This window comes from Melanerpes formicivorus, unplaced genomic scaffold (assembly GCF_026170545.1).
Source record: "Melanerpes formicivorus ecotype bairdi unplaced genomic scaffold, bMelFor1.0.p_v2 SCAF_3, whole genome shotgun sequence".
Lineage (NCBI taxonomy): Eukaryota > Metazoa > Chordata > Aves > Piciformes > Picidae > Melanerpes > Melanerpes formicivorus.
In genome coordinates, this window is record NW_027142355.1 from 25587122 (window position 1) to 25607720 (window position 20599).

Here is a 20599-nt window from a genome sequence, read left to right on the forward strand (position 1 = left end):
TTCTAGCTGGCAAACAGCATGTTGACTTTTCTCCTTCCTCGCCACACATTTTAATAGCACTGAACCAAGCAAAGGTGCCCTTGGCTTACTTTTCTGCAGCGTTAGCAGGAACATATCTAATCTCTAGAATATTAAGCATTCCTTGCATTGCTGGGGGTTTTTTTGTTGTTGTTTTTGTGTGTGTGCAGAGTGAGAAAGAAATGGCTTGTGTAACAAGGGGCTTGGGTAGGAAATTCAGGTATTCCAGGTAATGTATCAGATTCCAAGTGGCATCACTCCTTTTTGTAGTTACAGATGCTGATAGGTGCACTACTTCAAAACCACAACATTAAATCCTTGAAATCTAACAGAGCCATCTGGAATTCATGGAATATGGTAGTTGGCAAAGCCTGAAACTTGCATTCAAGTCTTGCAGGTTAGAATTACAGACTGGAAAAATATGTAATGAGGTGTTAATCCAGTCTTGTCCTTGGTGAGGACATATCAGTTGGAGCTCTGCAAGAATGGGCCATAGCTGTCTTCTCCTGGAAGGTTTGGATGCTGAAATATTCTGGTGATGGGAAGGCCCCGTGTTGGCACTTAGTGTGTGAGCTTGCTTGTACGTGTGCAGGAGTCAGGTAACATCACCTCTAATAGCTCCAAAGCAGTATTCAGCTTTAGATGGTCTACATTACTGGAGTATTCTAGAAGACAAGCCCAAAGAAATGCTCTGTTGAGATGTAAGGGCGACATGAACCAGTTGGAACAAGTCCATAGGAGAATCATGAAGCTTGTCAGTGAGGACAAGCTGCGAGAGTTGGGGTTGTTCATCCTGGAGAACAGAAGGCTTTGGGGAGACCTTATAGTAGCCTTTCAGTACTGCAAGGGGCTGGTAAAAAAGGTAGGAATGGACTTTTTCATTAGGAAGAAGTTCTTCATTGTGGGGATAGTGAGACACTGGAACTGGTTGACCAGAGAAGTTGTGGACGCCTCACGTCTGGAAGTGTTCATGACCAGGTTGGACAGAGGGTTGAGAAACCTGGTCTAGTGCAAGATGTCCCCACCCAGGGCAGGGGGGATGGAACTAGATGATCTTCAAGGTCCCTTACAACCCTGGCAGGGCTGGCTACTTGTTGGTGTCTATTGCCTCAATTTCCCTGGTGTCTGCAGTGGTTGAATTAGGGATGTTGGAGGGCACATTCCAGCTAGTTTCTTTCACTGTTTCACTGCCCTGTTGTCTGTAAATACATTTAAGTCCTTTTTCTGAACCTGCTGATGCTGTGAGCCTCAAATGCTGCAGGAAAGGTTGAGGAGTTCACTACCTGAAGTGTAAGTGAACTCCTTTTCTAAACTGGTCTCTTGTTTTCAGCACTAGTTCAGGTAGTGCACCATTTGGTAAAACTCTGGTTTACATTATTCATCTCATTTCTGACTTCTGCAGAAGGCCTCAGTCCTATCTTCTCTGTCTCTTCTTTTTTCCACTAAAGAGTCTTGGCCTTAGCAGCTCTGCAGAGAAGCTTCTTCACACCCTCTCTGTTTTAGGTGACATTATGGGTGTGGCGAAGCTTTATACAGCAGCAGAGTGATTCTGTTGTCTTCCTTTTACCCTGTTGGGTTCTGGGCTTCAGCTATGTTAAGCTCATCAGTCAGAGAACTCTTGAAGTGTTGGAAAAAAAACCAACACACCTAATTAGCAGCTACTTTCCTGAGGTTCCTGAAGTGAGGTTGGATGGTGGGGAGCTTTGAGATCTCTGTATTCCTGTTACCCTTCTGTTTACTATGAGTTGGCAATATTTTTAAGCTGTGTTATGGCTTTAAAATATGAGGTCTTGGGAGTTGAGACTGTTTGAGAAGGTGTGTGGTGCTCAGCCAGGTGGGCTGCTTTTTGCCCTCCACCAAAGCATCTTGATTCTGCTGAAGGTGGTAGCAAATATCTATCATACCTAAGCAAAGAGCAAAATGACAACTAAACTGGTTACTTCTACTTTGATGTGGTCATTATTTCAGTAGGCATAAGCTTGTGGTAACTCTGAGGCTTTTGATTTCCATGTCCTCTAGTTCTGTCCTGCTTTTGACGTGGTTTCTAAGATACAGGTCCTGTTGTGACCTCTCTCTCAGGCTTCATAAACATCTGTGTTTTGCCTGTGCAAATGTCAAGTGTTTTTAGCAATGTTTTTTTTTCCTCCCCATAAGAGAGCAGGTTAAACTCAATTGCAAGGACAAAAACAACCAGGCAGCACAATTTCTATCCACTGAAAAACTACAGGTGGGTCTGGGAGTTATTAGGAAGCCTGAGCTGTGCAAGAACTTTCTGAACATTAGCGGAAGTGTGTGGTCTCCGTTTTCCTTGGGGAAAGGATCTTGGAGCTGTTGTAACAAACTACTGGCATTGCAGATGGATCCAAGTGAGTGCTTCAAATTGAGAATTCTGAAACTGAGTTCTGTTTAATTAGAACTAAACTTTTCTAGTCTATGACACAGGCTAGTTTGGTTCTGCTGCTACATTGTCTGTAGCAATCCACACTACTCTTGCAATCTATAAAGCAGGTTGGGGAGGATCAATGTTTTCTTCAACTACTGAGACAAGCAATACTGTTTAGCTTCAAACCCAAACATGTCAATTCCTAAGAAGGATACACCTCCATGGCTGGTGTAACTGTGCTGAAGTACATTCTTCTAGCAAAAATAAGCAGCTTGTTATAAGGAAAGCAGATTCTTCTTTGAGAGCTTTTAAAGGAGGAATATTTACTGCCATATGTATTTTTGCACATGCTTTGTGTTCATCTACTGCAGCATGAGCCCAGACTTCACTGTCCTAAATGCTGTGTGCTTAATGCTGATGTGCTAACTGGATGCTTACCTTGGTGTGCTGGTGCATCTTCATACATTGTCTAAAGTGTTCTACAGAATCACAGAATGGTAGGGGTTGGAAGAAACCTCTGAAGATCATCTAGTTCAACCTCTCTGCTACAGCAGGGTCACCCACAGCAGGTTGCTCAGGATCAAGTCTAGGCAAGTTTGTACTCTGTCCAGAGGAGACTCTCTGTGCAGCCTGCTTCAGGGCTCCAGCATCCACACAAAGATGATTTTCCTTGTGTTCAGATGGAACCTCCTGTGTTCCAGTTTGTACCCTCTGCCCCTTATCCTATAACTGGCACCACTGAAAAGTGCCCAGCCTCATCCATGTGACCTCCACCCTTTATATATTTATATGCATTGAGAAGATCCCCTCTCAGGCTGCCCTTCTCCAAGCCCCAGGTCTCTCAGCCTTTCCTCATGAGAGTGATGCTTCAGTATCCTCACCATCCTTGCAGTGCTCTTTTGGATTCTGTTCCCTATCTCTTGAACTGGAAAACTCAGAAGCAGACCCAATACTCCACATGTGGCCACTTTAGGGCAGAGTAGAGTAGGAAGAGAACCCTCCTAGACCTGCTGGCCACACTTCTTCATGCACCCCACTGGCTGCCTTGCCCCTGAGGGCACTTTTCCAACTCATGGTTAACTTGTTTTCCACCAGTACTCCAAGGTCCTCCTCCACAGAGCTGCTATCCAGCAGCTGTACTTGTGCAGCGGTTATCCCTCCCCAGGTGCAGGACCCTACACTTGCCCTTGTTGAACTCGATGAGGTTCCCCTCCACCCAACTCTCCAGCCTGTCCAAGTCTCACAGAATAGCAGCCCAGCCTGATGGTGTTAGCCATTCCTCCCCAGTTGGATATCATCAGCAAAGTCACTGAGAGTCCACTCTGTCCTTTTATCCAGGTCATTGATGAAGATGAACAAGACTTTATCTCACCTCTGCTATCCACACTGAATTTCAGCAGTAATTAAATGGAATCTCATCTCATTTGTGGAACCAGTCCTATGTGTTTCCTGGGTGAGAAACTGGGCCACAGGGACACACATTTGCCTTCTCACCCTGTTCCACTGGAGTGCTGTTACTTACATGAGGAGTCTGTAGTAGCTACATGCTATGTGTACCTCACACTCTAGTGTCAAAATACAGACTGCAGTGTGAGGGTGCTACAAGCACAGTAGCAGAGGTCTGTGGCACAGCAGAGGCTGTAACCCTGATATCTTAATTTCAAGCTTATTTTCTAACCAGTGCACTTCTGTCTGTCATTTCCAAATCTTTTTTTCATTATACTTGACCACTTTGCATAGAGTACAAATAAGAACTGGCTGTCCAGGAAGGTTGTGGAGTCTCTTCTGGAGACATTCAAAGCCTTCCTGGACTTGTACCTGTGCTACCTACTCTGGCACGGGGGTTGGACTAGATGGTCTTTCAATGTCCCTTCCAGCCTCTGTGTTCTGTGATTGTGTGATTTTATTTTTGGTGGAAAACATGATTTAACACAACAAAGAGAAGTAAAGTATTAATGTAAAAACATCAGCAAGCATTCCTGCTTATGTAGCTGCCATGAAGCATGGACCTTGAAATGTTACAGATTGTTACGTATTGGAGGAAGCTGCACTGTCAGTGGAATGAAGCGAGGGGTCCTCATCCTCTGTAGAATGTGCAGCTCTTGGTATTTGGGAGTGGGGAGAAGGGTGTGAGGTACCCATGCTGGTAGTCTGAGGATCTCTTCTCTGCATTTCCATGTGGTAGCTGTTAACCTTCTGCCACTGCCATCTGAAAGCAAACAGGAGTGTTAAAACTGTACAGTCAAGACAACGTTCCCCAGTGATGCATTTGTTCAGGGGTTTTGCAGGATGTATTTTCACTAATTCCTCTGTCCTCTTTGGTAGTGGAGTAGGACAAGTGTGCATGTACTCCCGTCCTCTTCTTGTGTTCCATATGGCAGTACAGATTTGCTTGCTCACATGAGTTTTCTTCGTTGCTCTTTCTAGAGTCATGATCCCTTGTGAAATGGCTTTTCTGTTGTGTTTAAGGATGGAGTCCATGAGTAGGTGGTGCAGCCTGTTTGAAAGGAAGAAAGAGTGGTGTACTGGAAGTTATGGGCAAGTCTTTGTTGGCTTCAGGAGTGAGGGAGCATGTCTTGGAAAATATGGATGTGTTGTTGTTAGTTTTGAGAGTGAGGGGACATTTCTTGTACACTTCAGCTAAGTTCTTTGTTTGCATTTCTTCAAGAGCTTTTGCACTGGAGCTCCTGCTACTTTCCTAATGGTACTGAAGGATTCAGAAAAATCTGTCAAATACTGGAACTCTTTAGCCTGGAGAAAAGGAGGCTTAAGGGACACCACCTCTCTCCACAGATCCCTGAAAGGAGGTTGGGGGGAGGTGGGGGTCAGTCTGTTCTCCCAAGTGGGAAGTGACAGGATGAGAAAATGGCTTCAGGTTTAAGCAGGGAAAGTTTAGGTTGGATATTAGGAACAATTTCTGTCCCAAAAGTGTTGGCAAGCCCTGGAACAGGCTGCCTGGAGCAGTAGTGGAGTCACCATCCCTCTAAATTAAAGGGGACAAAAAAAAAGTCGAGGTGTGGTGCTGAGGGACATGGTTTAGTGGTGGACTTGACAGTGTTAGATTGATGGTTGGACTCAATGATCTTGGAGGTCTTTCCCAAGGATTCCATGATTCAGTGATTCTGTACTCTAGTGGCTGTATTTTTAAGTGCATCTCACTTTTAGCACATAGATGCTATTGATTTTTCTGCAAGCTGTGATTGCTTCATGATACTCAAGCATGTGATCCAAACCACTTTGTCTGCAGTCATTTTTTTCCCCCCAAATTATTTTTTAGTGTTTTTATTTTTCCTTATTTTCCCAGGAGGTTTTTTTTTCTGAAGTGGTTCTGAATTTGTCTGCCATAGTGCTATAGAATTCATCTCTGCAGGCTCTTGAGGTAGTGGTATACCACTGTTTAGGTCATAACTAATACTGCCCTGGAAGTGTTCAAGGCCAGGCTGGATGGAACTTTGATCAACCTGATCTATTGGGAGGTGTCCCTACCATGGCAAGGGGCTTGGAACTAGATGGTCTTCAAGGTCCTGTCCAACCCAAACCATTTTAGGATTCTGCTACAACTGATCCTAAATGAGTTTTCATTTTTTTTTTGTTATTGAATAGAATAAAATTAACCAGGTTGGAGGAGACCTTTGAGATAGAGTCCAACCTATCATCCAACACTGTCTAATCAACTAAACCATGGCACCAAGCACCCCATGAAGTCTCTTCCTAAACACCTCCAGTGATGGTGACTCCACCACCTCCCTGGGCAGCCCATTCCAATGGCCAATAACTCTTTCTGTGAAGAACTTCTTCCTAACATCCAGCCTAAACCTCCCCTGGTGCAGCTTGAGACTGTGCTCTTGCTCTGGTGCTGGTTGCCTGGGAGAAGAGACCAAGCCCCAGCTGGCTACAACCAAATTGTGTTAAATCCCCAACACAGACATTGAAAACTAAGTTCTACAGCCCACAGCTACCTTCCCAAGCATAAGGAGGAGGAAAATGTGCCATGCCTGTTTTGTACAAACCAACTTTTTGAGTGCTCCCTACTGCCTGAGACAAGGATGTGTCTTTTGGGCTGTTGCTGTCTCCTGGGTCTTTCTGGGTTGTGCCATGGAGTTCTTCTAAGTGTGGGATTCTGGATCCAGTAGAAGAATGGTCTTAAGAGATAGGAGTCAGCAGGATGAAGAGGACACAATCTCAGGCTGCACCAGGGGAGGTTCAGGCTGGAGGTCAGGAGGGAGTTTTACACAGAGAGAGTGATTGCCCGTTGGAATGGGCTGCCCGGAGAGGTGGTGGAGTCGCCATTGCTGGAGGTGTTCAGGAGGAGACTTGACAGGGTGCTTGGTTGCATGGGTTAGTTGATTAGGTGGTGTTGGATGATAGGTTGGACATGATGATCTCAAAGGTCTCTTCCAACCTGGTTTATTCTAGTCTTGAGAAGACATCTGGAGGATGGTTAAGGGACTGGAACATCCATCTTGTGAGGAAAGGCTGAGAGACCTGGGGCTGTTTGGAAAAGAGACAACTGAGAGTGGATCTTATCAATATTTATGAATATCTGAAGGTTTGGTGTCAGGATGAAGGTGATGGTTTCTCTTTGGTGGTGCCCAGCAATAGGAGAAGGAATGGTGGGTACAAGCTGGAACACAGGAGGCTCTACCTCAACATGAAGAGAAACTTCTTTACAGTGAGAGTGACAGAGCACTGGCACAGGCTGCCCAAAGAGGTTGTGGAGTAGTCTTCTCTGGAGACATTCAAAAGCCGCCTGGACATGATCCTGCTTTGGCAGGGGGTCAGACTTGCTAATCAGTGGAAGTCCCTTTCAACCCCTACCCTTGGTTTATGATACCAGGAAGCTTTTGTCTTCTGTGCCAGTTTCATTAAATTTCAACAGTTTTGTTGTAATCTCAAACTTCATTGATTTTTAAAAGCCCCCAAATCTAAAAATCTTGCTGGGTGGTGTTACTCAGAGGTGAAAATAAATTGGGGGAAGTTGTGGGTGGCGTGGTGGAAATAAGAACAAAAGTGTCACTGCTATTATTCTCTTTTTTGGCTTACATTTGAGAACAGAATGACTTTTGGAAGCCATAGGTAGGCTTTTGGTGGATTTCTCTCTGTACTTGTAATATCCCTAGTGTACTCTTGGCAGGTAACTAGTAGTCAGTACAACACTCCTAACAAATATATGCGCTGCTCTCTGAGTCCAAAGCAGAACTTCTCCTTTACGGTTTTTTCTAAGTAATAAATCAGGATGTATTTTATTTGTTACACCATGTCCATATTAATGACTCTCTGGATATGTGGTAACTAATAGGTAACTTTCCCTATCCATAAATCCAGTAAAAAGGCTCTGAAGCATCTGAAAATTGGGGAAGTCATAAACCACAGTATTTGTTTTTATTTTCTTAAAGTACATTGTTCTCTTAGGAACACCAGACAGCCGTCTACCAGAGAAGCTTAGTGTGGCAAGCAGACTAGTGAGAGTGCCTGCTTTGTGGTAGGTAGTGCAATTTGTAAGCCAAGTTCTCCTGTCCTCACAGATAAACATGTGCTTGCAGCCCAGAGCAACCGTGTCCTGGGCTGCGTTGAAAGACATGTGTGACCAGCAGGATGAGCGAGGTGATTCTTCCAGTCTACTCTGCTCTTGTGAGACCCCCACCTTGAGTACTGTCCCCATTTGTGGTGCTCCCATTGTAAAAGCAAAATCAAACTGCTAGAGTGGTTCCAGAGGAGGCTGTAAAGATGATCAGAGCACCTTTCCTATGGGAACAGGTTGAGAGAGTTTGGGCTATGCAGCCTGGAGAAGAGAAGGCTTCAGGGAGACCTCATAGTAACCTTCCAATACCTGAAGGGTGCCTACAAGAAAGCTTGTGGAGGGACTCTTAACAAAGGTCTGTAGTGACAGGACAAGAGGGAATGGCTTTGAGAGGGGAGATTTAGACTGGATATTAGGAATAAATTCTTTATAGTGGGGATGGTGATACACTGGAACAGGTTGTCCAGGGAGGTCGTGGATGCCTGGAGGTATTGAAGGCCAGGTGGGATGAAGCCTTGAGCAGTCTGGTCTGGTGGAAGGTGTCTCTGCTCACGGCAGGGGGTTTGGAACTAGGTGATCTTTAAGGTCCCTTCCAACTCAAACTGTTCTATAATCTATGAATTTCAAAATAATTCTCTTATTCACTTCTCTGTCCATAGAACCTTATCTACCAGTGATGATGTTGAAGATCGAGAGACCGAGAAAGGCCGCCTGGAAGAGGCTTATGAGAAGTGTGACCGGGATTTGGACGAGCTCATTGTCCAGCACTACACCGAGCTCACCACTGCCATCCGCACCTACCAGAGCATCACCGAGCGCATCACCAACTCGCGCAACAAGATCAAACAGGTCAGGTCTAGCTTCACACGTGTTCCTGCTTGCACCCACTTCATGGCATGTGCTCTGGATACAGATCTCTGCAACTCCTACAATCTTAGAGGGTTTTTTCCAACCAAAACAATTCTAAGATAATCAAGTCCAACCATTCTCTAACTCTTAAATCTCATGCTAAACCATGCCCCTTGGTGCTACATCTTTGAGTCTTCAACCTTCTCCTTGGGGATTCTGTTCCAGTGTTTGAGAACCCTTTCTGTGAAGAAATTTCTTCTAATGTCCAACCAAAATCTGTCTTGGTGCAACTTGAGGCTATTTCCTCTCACCTTATTGCTTTTTCCTTGGGAGAAGAGACCAACCCCCACCTGGCTTCAACCTCTTCTCAGGGAGTTGTAGAGAGCCAGAAGGTGTCCCCTCAGCCTCCTTTTCTCCAGGCTGAACAACCATAGTTCCCTCAGCTGCTCCTCACAAGACCTGTTCTCCAGACCCTTCACTAGCTGCTTTGCCCTTTTTCTGGGCTGGCTCCAGCCTCTCAATGTCTGTCTTGTAGTGAGGGTTCCAAAAGTGAACCTAGTACTCAAGGTGTGGCCTTAGCAGTGCCAAGTACTGAGGGACAAGCACTTGCCTGGTCCTACTGGTCATGGTAGCGCTGATACAGGCCAGGGTGCTGTTTGCCTTCGTGGCACCTGGGCACATGTTGGCTCATCTTCAGTCACTGTCGGCCAGCACCCTATGTCTCTAATGTCCAACCTAAACCTACCCTGGTGCAACTTGAGGCCCTTTCCTCTTGTCCTATCCCTTGTTACTAGGGAGAAGAGACCCACCCCTACCTTGCTGCAACCCCTTTTTCAGGTAGTTGTGCAGAGCAAAAGGGTCTCCCCTGAGTCTTCTCCAGACACTGGTGGGGAACAACCCCAGTTCCCTCAGCCACTCCTGATTCTTTTTTGTGTTCTGACTTTATATCTGCTGTCCTAACACCACACCTAGCAGAGCTAGATAATGTTTGGACTAGATGATCTTAAAGGTCTTTTTCAACTGAAATGACTCTGTTTTGGCACTGCAATGATCTAAGCTCCCACTTAAACCTTTTATTTCTCTCTTCATTTTTCCAACTACCTATCCTCAGCTGAACTAGAAAACTAATTGACCAAATGCTTTTACCTACCAGCTCTGAACTGGGCTGGATTTTTCATGTTGCTCTGTGCCATGACTGGGAGTGGAGTATCCTGTCCTAAGAGTGGTCTCAGGCAATGTGTTTTCCACAGGAGCTCTGTTTGAGAACAGAAGTGATTAAAAAGCAAACCAAGAGGTGGATGTGAAGCAGAGAGCTTTGCAGTGCCCTCTGTTCATTTATTGTCTGGGCATGTTGCTATGAAGTTTTTGACGTCTCAGGGCTGCTAACCTTTTCATCTAATCTGTTCATGTTTTGATGTGTTGGCCTCCAACCAGCTCCTGAATAGTCTGGGTGAATCAGCAGCTTGCTCTTCGCTCGGAGAATATGAAATTTGGTGCTATTTTCAAACTCAGTTGTGTTGTGTGAATGTGCATGAACTCTGTGCCCCTGTAGCACTCTGTATTTTGAGTGCTCACACTGTAGGAGCATGCCAGTAAAGAACTATGACACTCTTTGTTGTGGACTTGTTCCATCTGCTCTCTCTTCCTGCAGAAATAGATCAGTTATTTGCTCTCCTGTCCTATCTTTTACTTCCTGTATAGTTTGCTGTAACTAAACTAGGCACCATTTTTTCCTTTTCTTATTTCTTCTTTCTTTTTATTTTTTTTTCCTTGGCTCTGTAGAGGTCTCATCTCAAACCCTTTCACAGTGGTGCTTTAGGAGCAGAAGGCTTTTACCCTTTCTGGAGCTGTGTACTGACCCTTCTGGCTTTTAAAATTCGTTTAGCATTTTCAAAGAAAATGAGACCATTCTGATGCTTTCCAAGGGTAAGAGTTCATCCTAGGATTTATGTACACAGCTCAGTACTTTGAAAGCAGAGATCAATTGCACTAAATTTGAAGTAAACTGTAGCCAGTGGCTGATTTTTGCACAATGCACTGAGATTTGCAGAGGTCAAACCAAACGTGGAGGGGGTGTGACCTTTTGGTCCCACCCAGCAGAATGAGCGTAAGGGTGAAGGACCTCTTGATATTTAAGTTTTCTTATTAATTTTGGTCAATATGTATTGAAGTAGCTTTGACCTAATCTCTTGGGAGGCCCCCGATCTGGTTTGTCATCAATCTGCATTACACCTGCTGGCTTTCTTTTGATGTTCTCCTCTTGTGGAAGGTGGATGAACATGCAGGAGTTGCCTTGCATTAGCAATTGTGGAGGTGATAGCCCAGATCCCTCGATGTATCTACCTTTTGTACTCAATTCTTGTATGAATTCCTGCTGGGATAGGCTGGGTTTTGAATCTAGTTTTAGAGGTGTTACCAGTGTAAAACTGAATTATGTAGCAGAAACAATTGGGTCTACCAAAGGGAGATCTTTCTTAAACATTTGCTATTCACTCCTTCCCCTGCTCCCAGATGTAGACGTAGTTGATCTTTCTTGCAAGAACAGGAGTAGTAATGTCTTGTGAGATTCCTTCTAGCCCCATGATCGTTTTGCTGACCTAATTTGGCTCTCTGTAACAGCAGGCCACTGATGGTGATGTGCTGGGTCAGTGAAACATTTTCAATTAAGGTGTTGCACAAGGATTAAGTCCGAAATGAGCTCTGCATGCAGTTCAGTTTGCCTGTGCTTTTCCAGCAAGTTAGGACGCTCTTGGATCAGCTTTTCTGTTGGCTCAGGATTTTTCTGTTACTTATTTCAGGAGGACATTTCAGAGTGCGGTGTTACTGTACTGAAATCTTTGTCTCCTCTGGCTGGAGGCTGTTTTCTGTCACTGTGGTCTGTATTTTGGTTGTTCCATGTTTTGCATATGTCTCTTTAAACTGCCTTTAGGTGAACAAGGTAGGAGAATGTGCAAGTGAAGTGGGATTTCTGCAGTGCTTTGAAGGCTCATTATTTAAAAATAAATTGAAGGGCCTACTTCTGAGAGTCTCTCTTCATGTGTAATTCAGTGAGAGTTCAGCCTGAGAAAAGGTTGAACCCAAAGTATTCATAACTTATCACAAAAACAGGAGTGGTGTGAAAGCAATGTGTGAAGCTGTGCTGCTAATTGCTTCCGCATTTTAATCCGTATTATTGATTTGCATTAGGAAAGGGAGGTTACACTGACCTGGGCAGAGCATACTGGGGGAACCTGAAAGCAGGCAGTGCAGGCTGTGTGTTTGAGCAGAAAGAATCACAGAATGGTGGGGTTGGAAGAAACCTCTGGGGAACATCTAGTCCAACCCCCCCTGCTAAAGCAGGGTTGCCCAGAGCAAGTTGCCCAGCATTCTGCCCAGGTGGGTTAAGAGTCTCTCCAGAGGAGAAAGCACAACCTTTCTGGGCAGCCTCCTCCAGTGCTCCAGCACCCTCCCAGGAAATACTTTTTCCCCTCATGTTCAAATGGAAACTCCTGTGCTCTTATTTGTGCCTGTTGCCTATTGTCCTATCACTGGGCATCACTGAAAAGAGTCTGGTACTAAGAATGGAGGAAAAAGAAAAAGTTTGTTTCCCAGATGGGGTAAAATAATAGAGACTTTGCCACTTTCAGAGGATGGTGTGAGAGACACAATCATAACATGGTTTAGATTTGAAGGGATGTTAAAGGTCATTCAGTCCAACATCCTTGCAGTGGGCAGGGACATTTCCAACTAGAGCAGGTAGCTCAGAGCCACAAACAACCTGGACTGGAATGGTTCTAGGGATGGGGCACCTAGCACCTTGGACAACTTGGGTTGATGTTTCACCACTCTTGAAAACAAACTGAATGAGAAACACCAAAGGATTTCCCTGTGTGATGTAATGCCCTTGATAAATAGTGGAAATGCTTAACTAACCTGTATCTTATCTATGTTCTGATGAAGCTATGCCTCTTACAAAGGAAATTGGTGGTATTTGAGGCATTAGGAGAATGATTGTATACATAAATAGTTGCGTTTCAAGACACAGCCAGCAGACTCTAAGAAAGAAGGACATGTGCCAAACGATGTAATGGGCAGATGGAAAATGTTTACAGTGGCTTATTTGCTTTCACTGAAAATTGGATTCTTGCTGTATGCCAAAATGCTGACTTGATTTTTTTTGGAAAAATGTGCAAATAAGTCTTTGGTCATGGTTGATGGGATCCTGATGGGTTCAGGCTTGGATACTGCAGTGAAATTTTCACTAATGGGTCAAAACTTGTACTAAAGAAACCCATTTTTCTGTGAAAATAGTTATGGTTTGTAAGTATTCTATGTTTCCCTTCAGACAAAGGAATAGACAGAATGGCTTGAGTTGGAAAGGGACCTTAAAGGTCATCTGGTTGCAACCCCATTGCCATGGGCAGGGACACCTCCCACTGGACCAGTTGGCTCAAAGCCTCATCTAGCCTGGTCTTCAACACTTCCAGGGATGAGGCATCCACAACTTCCTTGAGAAACCTGTTGCAATGTCTTACCACCCTCACAGTGAAGAACTTCTTCCTAATGTCCAATCTAAATCTGTTCTATGGAGCGTGGATTTGGTTATAGTCCTATGATAATTTCAGAGTTCCTAGTCAAGGAAATGTGGGAAATGGCTGATTGTTGTTAAAAGTGCCAGTTCCAGAGACAGATTTATTGATCTTTTGACATGTTTCTTGTAGGTGAAAGAGAATCTGCTGTCATGCAAGATGCTGCTGCACTGCAAGCGGGATGAGCTGCGCAAGCTGTGGATTGAAGGAATTGAGCACAAGCATGTCTTGAACTTGCTAGATGAGATAGAGAACATCAAGCAGGTGCCTCAGAAGCTGGAGCAGTGCATGGCCAGCAAGCACTACCTCAATGCAACAGACATGCTGGTAAGATGTGGTACCTTGGGCTGAGCCAGTATCTACCTGGAACATATCAGTCAGCTGTCTGACCTACAGACAGATATCTGATGTCTGTGCTGTTATTTGCTTTGTTTCCTATTCAGTCATCTTCTGTTACTTGTTCTCTTGTACTGAGATTTTAATTTGGTTTTGCTCTGATCATTCATGACTGGATGTAGGGTCACCTTCTCCCATCCTGTTCAGTTAGCTTATGTCTTTCACAACTGTCTTTAACTGTTTACGTGTCCTCATCTTGATGATGTTTGTAACCATCAACTTCTTTACTCATATGATTTTATTCTTTTTTTTTGGTAACCTGGTGCTTTAATTTCCCAGACACCTGCCTGCATCATCTCCTTTCTTGATATCTGTTATTTCAAAACTACTTTTTTAATGGAAGGAAGTATCCTGTTTCTCTCCTATTTCATCTCCCAGAATGCACTCAACTTTGGTCATGATTCAGAGAGGAGATTCTTTCATACTTCAGATGTGTTTGTCTCTCATTGTCTTCCTCTAGGTCTTTCACCAGGACTCTTGATCCTTTTTACTTATCTCCAGCTCTTTTCATCTTTTTTCCCCTCTACCTGTTCAAGTGTTTTTTTTCTCTTTGGTTCCATCTCTTTTGTGAGTGTACCTTTCAGTTCCAGTCTGGTGCTGGAGGTAAGTTTCCCAGGCTTCTCTGATAATCTTCTTTGTCTTGTTTCCAACCTTAAAGAATCATACTTCCTCACTGGTTCCACTCTTTTCTTTCTTGGAACTGTCTTCTACCAGTAATTAAGAACATCACAAGGGAGGTGATCCTTCCCCTCTACTCAGTCTTGATGTGTAGAGTGCTGAGTCCAGTTCTGGGCTCTCCAGTACATGAGGGAGATTAGTTAGTGGAATGAGTCCAGTGAAGGGTCAGAAAGATGGTTAATGGGCAGGACTATCTCGTGTGAAGAGAGGCCGAGAGAGCTGGGGCTGCATCACTTGGAGAAGAGAAACCTTAGATTGATCTTATTGATGGCTGTGAATGTTTGATGTGAGGATGGCAATTGTAACCAGTGATAGAAGAAAAGGGAATGGGCACAGACTGCAGTGGTGGAAATGATGGCAAAATGTAAGAAAACACTTCACTGTAAGGATGGTGGAACAATGGAACAGGTTGCCTAGAGAGGCAGGGAGCTGGGATTGTTTAGCCTGGAGAAGAGGAGGCTCAGGGGTGACCTCATTGCCCTCTACAACTACCTTAAGGGTGGTTGTAGCCAGGAAGGGGTTGGCCTCTTCTCCCAGGCAACCAGCACCAGAACAAGAGGACACAGTCTCAAGCTGCGCCGGGGGAGGTTTAGACTCGAGGTGAGGAGGAAGTTCTTCACCGAGCGAGTCATTTGTCATTGGAACGGGTTGCCCAGGGAGGTGGTTGAGTCGTCGACCCTGGAGGCATTCAAGGGGAGATTGGACGTGGCACTTGGTGCCATGGTCTAGTCATGAGGTCTGTGTTGATAGGTTGGACTCGATGATCCTCGAGGTCCTTTCCAACCTAAGTGATACTGTGGTACTGTTGTGGAGAATCCATCTGTGGAAATATTTCAAAACCAGACTGGATGTGATTGGCCACTGGCTCCAGATGACCGTAGTTGAATAGGAGGCTGCATCAGATGTTCTGTAGAGGTCCTTTTCAGCCTTACTTGATCTGTTATTCAAAGAGGAAGGCTGTTCCCCAGGCTTGGGGCAGAGTAGTTGGAAAGCTGCCTGGAGGAAAAGGACCTGAGAGTGTTGGTCAACAGTCAAGTGAATATAAGCTAGTGTATGGCCAGGTGGCCAAGGAGTCATCCTGACTTGGATCAGCTATAGTGTGGCCAGCAGGACTAGGGAAGGTGGTGTCCCCTTATACTAGGCACTGGTGAGGCACCACCTCAAATACTGGGTTCAGTTTTGGGCTCCTCATTGCAAGAAGTGCTGGAGTGTGTCCACCAAATGACAGTGAAGCTGTTTGAAGGGTCCAGAGCACAAGTATTGTGAGGAGCAGCTGAGGAAACTCTAGTTGTTTAGTCTGGAGAAGGGGAGGCTGAGGGGAAATCACATTGCTCTCTACAACTCCTTGAGTTGGTGTGAGGGTTGGTTGCTTCTCCCAAGTAGTAAATGACAAATTGAGAGGAAACAAATTCAAGTTATGACAGGGAAGGTTTAGGTTGGACCTTAGGAAAACTTTCTTCTCTGAAAGGATTGTCAAACCCTGGAACAGGCTGCTTGGGCAAGGGGTTTAATCATCACTTCTGGATGATTGAAAAGATGTGTAGATGTTACGCTGAGGGACATGGTTTAGTGGTGATCTGAGGGCGCTGGGTTAATGGCTGGACTCGGAGGATTTTTGTTTGTTTCCTTCAGCATCTTCATAGCTTCCTTCGGACTCTATCCAGTAGTTCCCCCTCTCTCTGGAACTGGGGAGCCCAGAACTGGACCCAGTACTCTAGATGTGCCTTTACTTGGTCAGAGTGGAGGGTGAGGAAAACCTCCCTTGAGCCGCTGGTCAAACTCCTCTTAACGCATGTGTACCTATGATTGCAGATGCGCGTGTGTGGGTGTCAGGTTGCCCATGGCTGACATAGTTTGAGTGTTAGTCCTTACTGAAATAGGAACTTCTGGACCATGCTGGTTTTTTGTTATTTTATTTTTCCCTCCACCAGTTGCCATTATCTTTTCTAAGAGATCAAATGATAGTAATATAAAAAGCAGCTGTTAAGGTTGTGGATTTTTTGTACCAAGGAATGCAGAGAAACATCAAGTGCAAATTGAATGCAGTATTTCAGCCCTTCATTGACACTTGCAGTTCTCATTTGAAGGCAAGTCTACCTGTAATAAAGAAATAGAAACCTGCCTGCTTTTTCATAGAGAAAAATCGCTGCAGGCTCTTTGGCTTTTGCCATCTTCTGTTATCACTGCCACTGGAAGGCTCTGATGTGGAAATTACTCACTGGCTGCAGGATAATTTCTTTCTCCTTTTATATGTTATGAATATTATGTAAAATAATCACTAAACAGTCGGGACACAGAACCTGTATAGATCTCTCTATCCTTTTCTTTCATTCTTCAAGGTAAACAGCTGCTCATGGCTCACAGAATGCCCAAAATGATCTGACAAGGAGCTTATATCCCTCGGATTGAAATTGGAACACTGATTAATATTGTTGCCTGTAGCCTTGTGATAGGTACAGTTGAAATTAGCCCTTAGCAGTCGTCGCGTTAGGTTGATGCAGGCGCTCTAATGGCATCATTTCTGGTTGCTGCATCGCGCTTCTGCAGCCTGCTCTTTGTATTCCACTCACATTAATTGAAGTAATTTTGCCACTGAAGCGTGTTTCAAACCTCTGCATTTAAATTGAAATTTTAATTCCCTTATTGTTTGGAAAAGACAGGGGAAGATGGCTTGTTACAGGTTTCATTATCACTCAAAACTCTCCAGCTGCTGGTTCTGATGTGCAATGACTGAGTAATGCTGGGAAGAATTGTTAATAAAAGAATGGCAGCTTCTCCCAGTAGTATAAACATAATGCAGAGGTAGTTTGTGACAGCTTACACTTGTATGAAGTTAGAAATTTGAAGTGGCAGGTTTTTTTGTTTCTGGGTTTGCACAGATGAGCTCCAGATATCCTGTATTCATGTTCAGTGTTCATCCAGCATCTTGATAATACCCACTCTGGGGAGCAGAGCTGATAGGATCAGGTTTGCTGTTTACTGAATCCCAGCATGGCAGGGGTCAGGAAGGGACCTCTGGAGACCATCTAGTCCAACCTTCCTGCTAATGCAGGGTCACCCAGAGCAGGTTGTCCAGGACTGCCATGTCTAAGCATATTCAAAATTTCTCCAGAGGAGACTGCACAAATTTTCTGGGCAGCCTGCTCCAATGCTCTTGCACCCTCTCAGGAAAGAAGTTTCTCCTTATGGTCAGATGAAATGTAGTTCAGTTCAGTAATTTCACCTTACACAGGTTATGTTGAAAGAACCCAGTTCCGACCTCTTTTGAACTGTGAAACTTCAGAGAAATGAGGAGGGTCTGCAACAGATAGAACTTGTGTTTGAGATTTGATTTCTGTATATGCTTTTTAAAGCATAAGTAAGTTTTTTCTGTGAAGAATCTGTTTTTTTCATACACTTCATTGCTGAAAGTAATGTCCATTCTTATGTGGTGATTAAGTGCATGTGCAGGTACATATGTATCTTCTGTTTAACGTAAAATGAAGTCACTGAGGGGAAAAACCTTCTTGTTCTCTACCTAATAGGAGATTGCACCAAGGTGGATGCTGGTTTCTTCCCAAGTAACAATTGACTGAAAAAGAGCAAGTGGCTTTGAGTTGCTCTAGAGGAGGTTTAGATTGGTTATTAGGAAAGATTTCTGCAAAAGGTATGCCAAGCCCTGGAAGAGACTGCCCAGGGAAGTTATGGCCTTCACATCCCTGGAGGGATTTAAAAAGCATGTAGATGTACTAAGGGATATGGCCTAGTGGTGAACTTGGTAGTGCTGGGTTAATGGTTGGACTGGATGTCTTCAAGATCTTTCCCATTCTAAATGATGCTATGATCAGGTGCTGCGAAGAAGAAACTCTGATAAAGGAGAAGCTCCTTAAGAAAAGGCAATGGGCAGTCTCCAAAAGGAAGAGCAGCAGGTAACAGGCTGGGACTGGGGGCACACTTTGCATTTGGCCTGGACACATAAACTTGGTGGATGGATAGTAGAAATCAAAATCCCTCTAGAAATGATGTTCACAGATTGCATTGGGTTGTATGGGACTATCAAAGGTCATCTTGTCCAGCTTACCTTAGATGTGCTACACAGCAATATCACCAAGCCAGAACCTGAAGCAGAGGGCACACTGGAAGGATGGACAGTAGTGAGCGAGGACAGAAGGTTTCTTGCTTGGAGGAAGCAGTTCCATGTCTGGCTTCCACCAGCTCTGGGGTGCGTATTGAGGGGATGTACACTCTGCCTAGCAGTTAATTAACTCAATATTGTAGAAGTCTGTGGTGTTGATCTAATTGTTCTGGGTCTACTGTTGACCCATGAGTTACCCATAGGGAGAAATTAGTATTTTCCATTTGTTTAAATAATCTAAGAGATGAAATGCTAAAAACAGTTGAAGGAAGAAATGTTGTTGAATCAAGTAATTAAAGGTCATATCATAATATGGTTAAATGAAAATTGCTTAGGCTCCTCTCTTTTAATTTCCAGGTTTTTATGTGTCTAGCTTTGCAATTTTAATGAACTCATACCACTTTGTCAAAGTCTGAGTTCTTAAGAACATCTTTTAATTCCAGTAGCCCATGAAAATCTGTTGAACCCAAACAACTCAGTCCCACACAGCTGCTTGCTCCCTCCCTCCTAATGAGATGGAGTGGATAACTGGAAGTGTAAAAGAGAGAACTCACTCCTGGGTTGTGGTAAAGAACATTTAATAGATAAAGCAAAAGCTGAGGGCACAAGTGAAGTAGAACGAGGAATTCACAGAGTGGTAGGGCTTGGAAGGGACCTCTGAAGATGGAGTCCAACCCCCGTGCCAGAGCAGGATTACCTAAAGCAGGTAACATAGGAACACATTCAGGAGGGCCTGGTAAGCCTCCAGAGATGGAGACTCTGCCACCTCTCTGGGCGTCCTGTTCCAGTGCTTTGCCATCCTCAAAGTGAAGGAGTTCCTCCTCATGTTTATGTCTATTGCCTCGTGTCCTGTCACTGCAGACCGCTGAGAAGAATCTGGCCCCATTTTCCTGACACCCACCCATTAGATAGTTATAAGGGTTAATAGGATCTCACCTCTTCTCCAAGCTAAACAGACCCAGCTCTCTCAGCCTTTCCTCCTATGGGATGTTTCAATCCCCTTGTCACTGTAGTGGTCCTGCATTTCCTTTCACAAGTAGTAGTTCAGCCATGTCTGGGAAAGCTGGGCTCCATTACATGTAACCTGGGAAGAAAAGAGCCATCACCTTAAACATTTTTCTCCCTTCCATCTTCTTCCCCCAGCTTTATGTGCTGAGCATGATGTCATAAAGTGAGGAATATCCTTTTGGTCAATTGGAATCACCTGTCCCAGCAGTGGCCCCTCCCAACTTACTGTGCACCTTCAGCCTAATCACTGGTGGGGTGGGATGAAGAGGAGAAAAGTCCTTGACTCTGAATACAGCTCAGCAGTAACAAAACCATTCCTATCGTCAGTGGATTCCACAACAAATCCAAAACAGGCCCATAGCAGCTCCTGGGAAGCAAAATTAACTCTAGCACAGCCCAAACCAGCAGAACTTACTCTGACCTTGATATCTTATTGCAGAAGTAGAGATCCCACCTTTTGGAGGTGGCATTGTCAGGTAACAGAATACAATGGAATTGCAGAAATACATCCATAGGTCAGGAGTGAGGATAACTACTATTTCCAGTTGGACTTTTCTTTTGTTAGGAGTGCAAAAAGAAGGAAGAGTGAAGGTGGAAAGAAGGAATTAGGCAGCCCTCTGAAAAGTCTTAAGCTCACACTTTGCGTTACAGAGCTAGGAACTGATGTGTATGTGTTTTACTCATGGACACGTTCTTCTGGCCTACATGTCTTTGTCCCAAGAAGTATGAAGTTAATTCTCAATAAGTAGGCCAGGAAATACTCCAACACCTGCTTTTGTTTCTTTTTAAATATTTAGGACTTGAGTTTCATTATGTCAGGAAAAAATAATGTCTCTTGCTCTGCTTTCTAAGGGAATGGTGGCACCACGCTTTTCTCGGAGCGGACCACTTTCTTACGGCAAATTTGCACTGTTGACAATTCTCTCTGTTTCTACAGTAGAAAGGCTGAATGTTGGTGTGTTTAATTAACTATTCTTGGTGTGGCATCCAGCTGCACAGGAGAGGAGATTGGTTTGCACGTAAATTAGGTCATTTTCAATTGTGCTGATGCAGCATGGTTACAG

The 20599-nt window shown here is 44.4% G+C and overlaps 1 protein-coding gene across 1 annotated transcript in view; it reads left to right on the top strand.

Annotated features, from left to right (window-relative positions):
* EXOC4 (exocyst complex component 4) overlaps positions 1-20599 on the top strand; it is a 517764-nt gene that overhangs the window by 20189 nt on the left and 476976 nt on the right. The window contains exons 2-3 of the mRNA XM_068169085.1: positions 8582-8771; positions 13472-13666. Coding sequence (XP_068025186.1) covers positions 8582-8771; positions 13472-13666 — 385 coding nt within the window. The remainder of the gene's footprint in view (positions 1-8581; positions 8772-13471; positions 13667-20599) is intronic.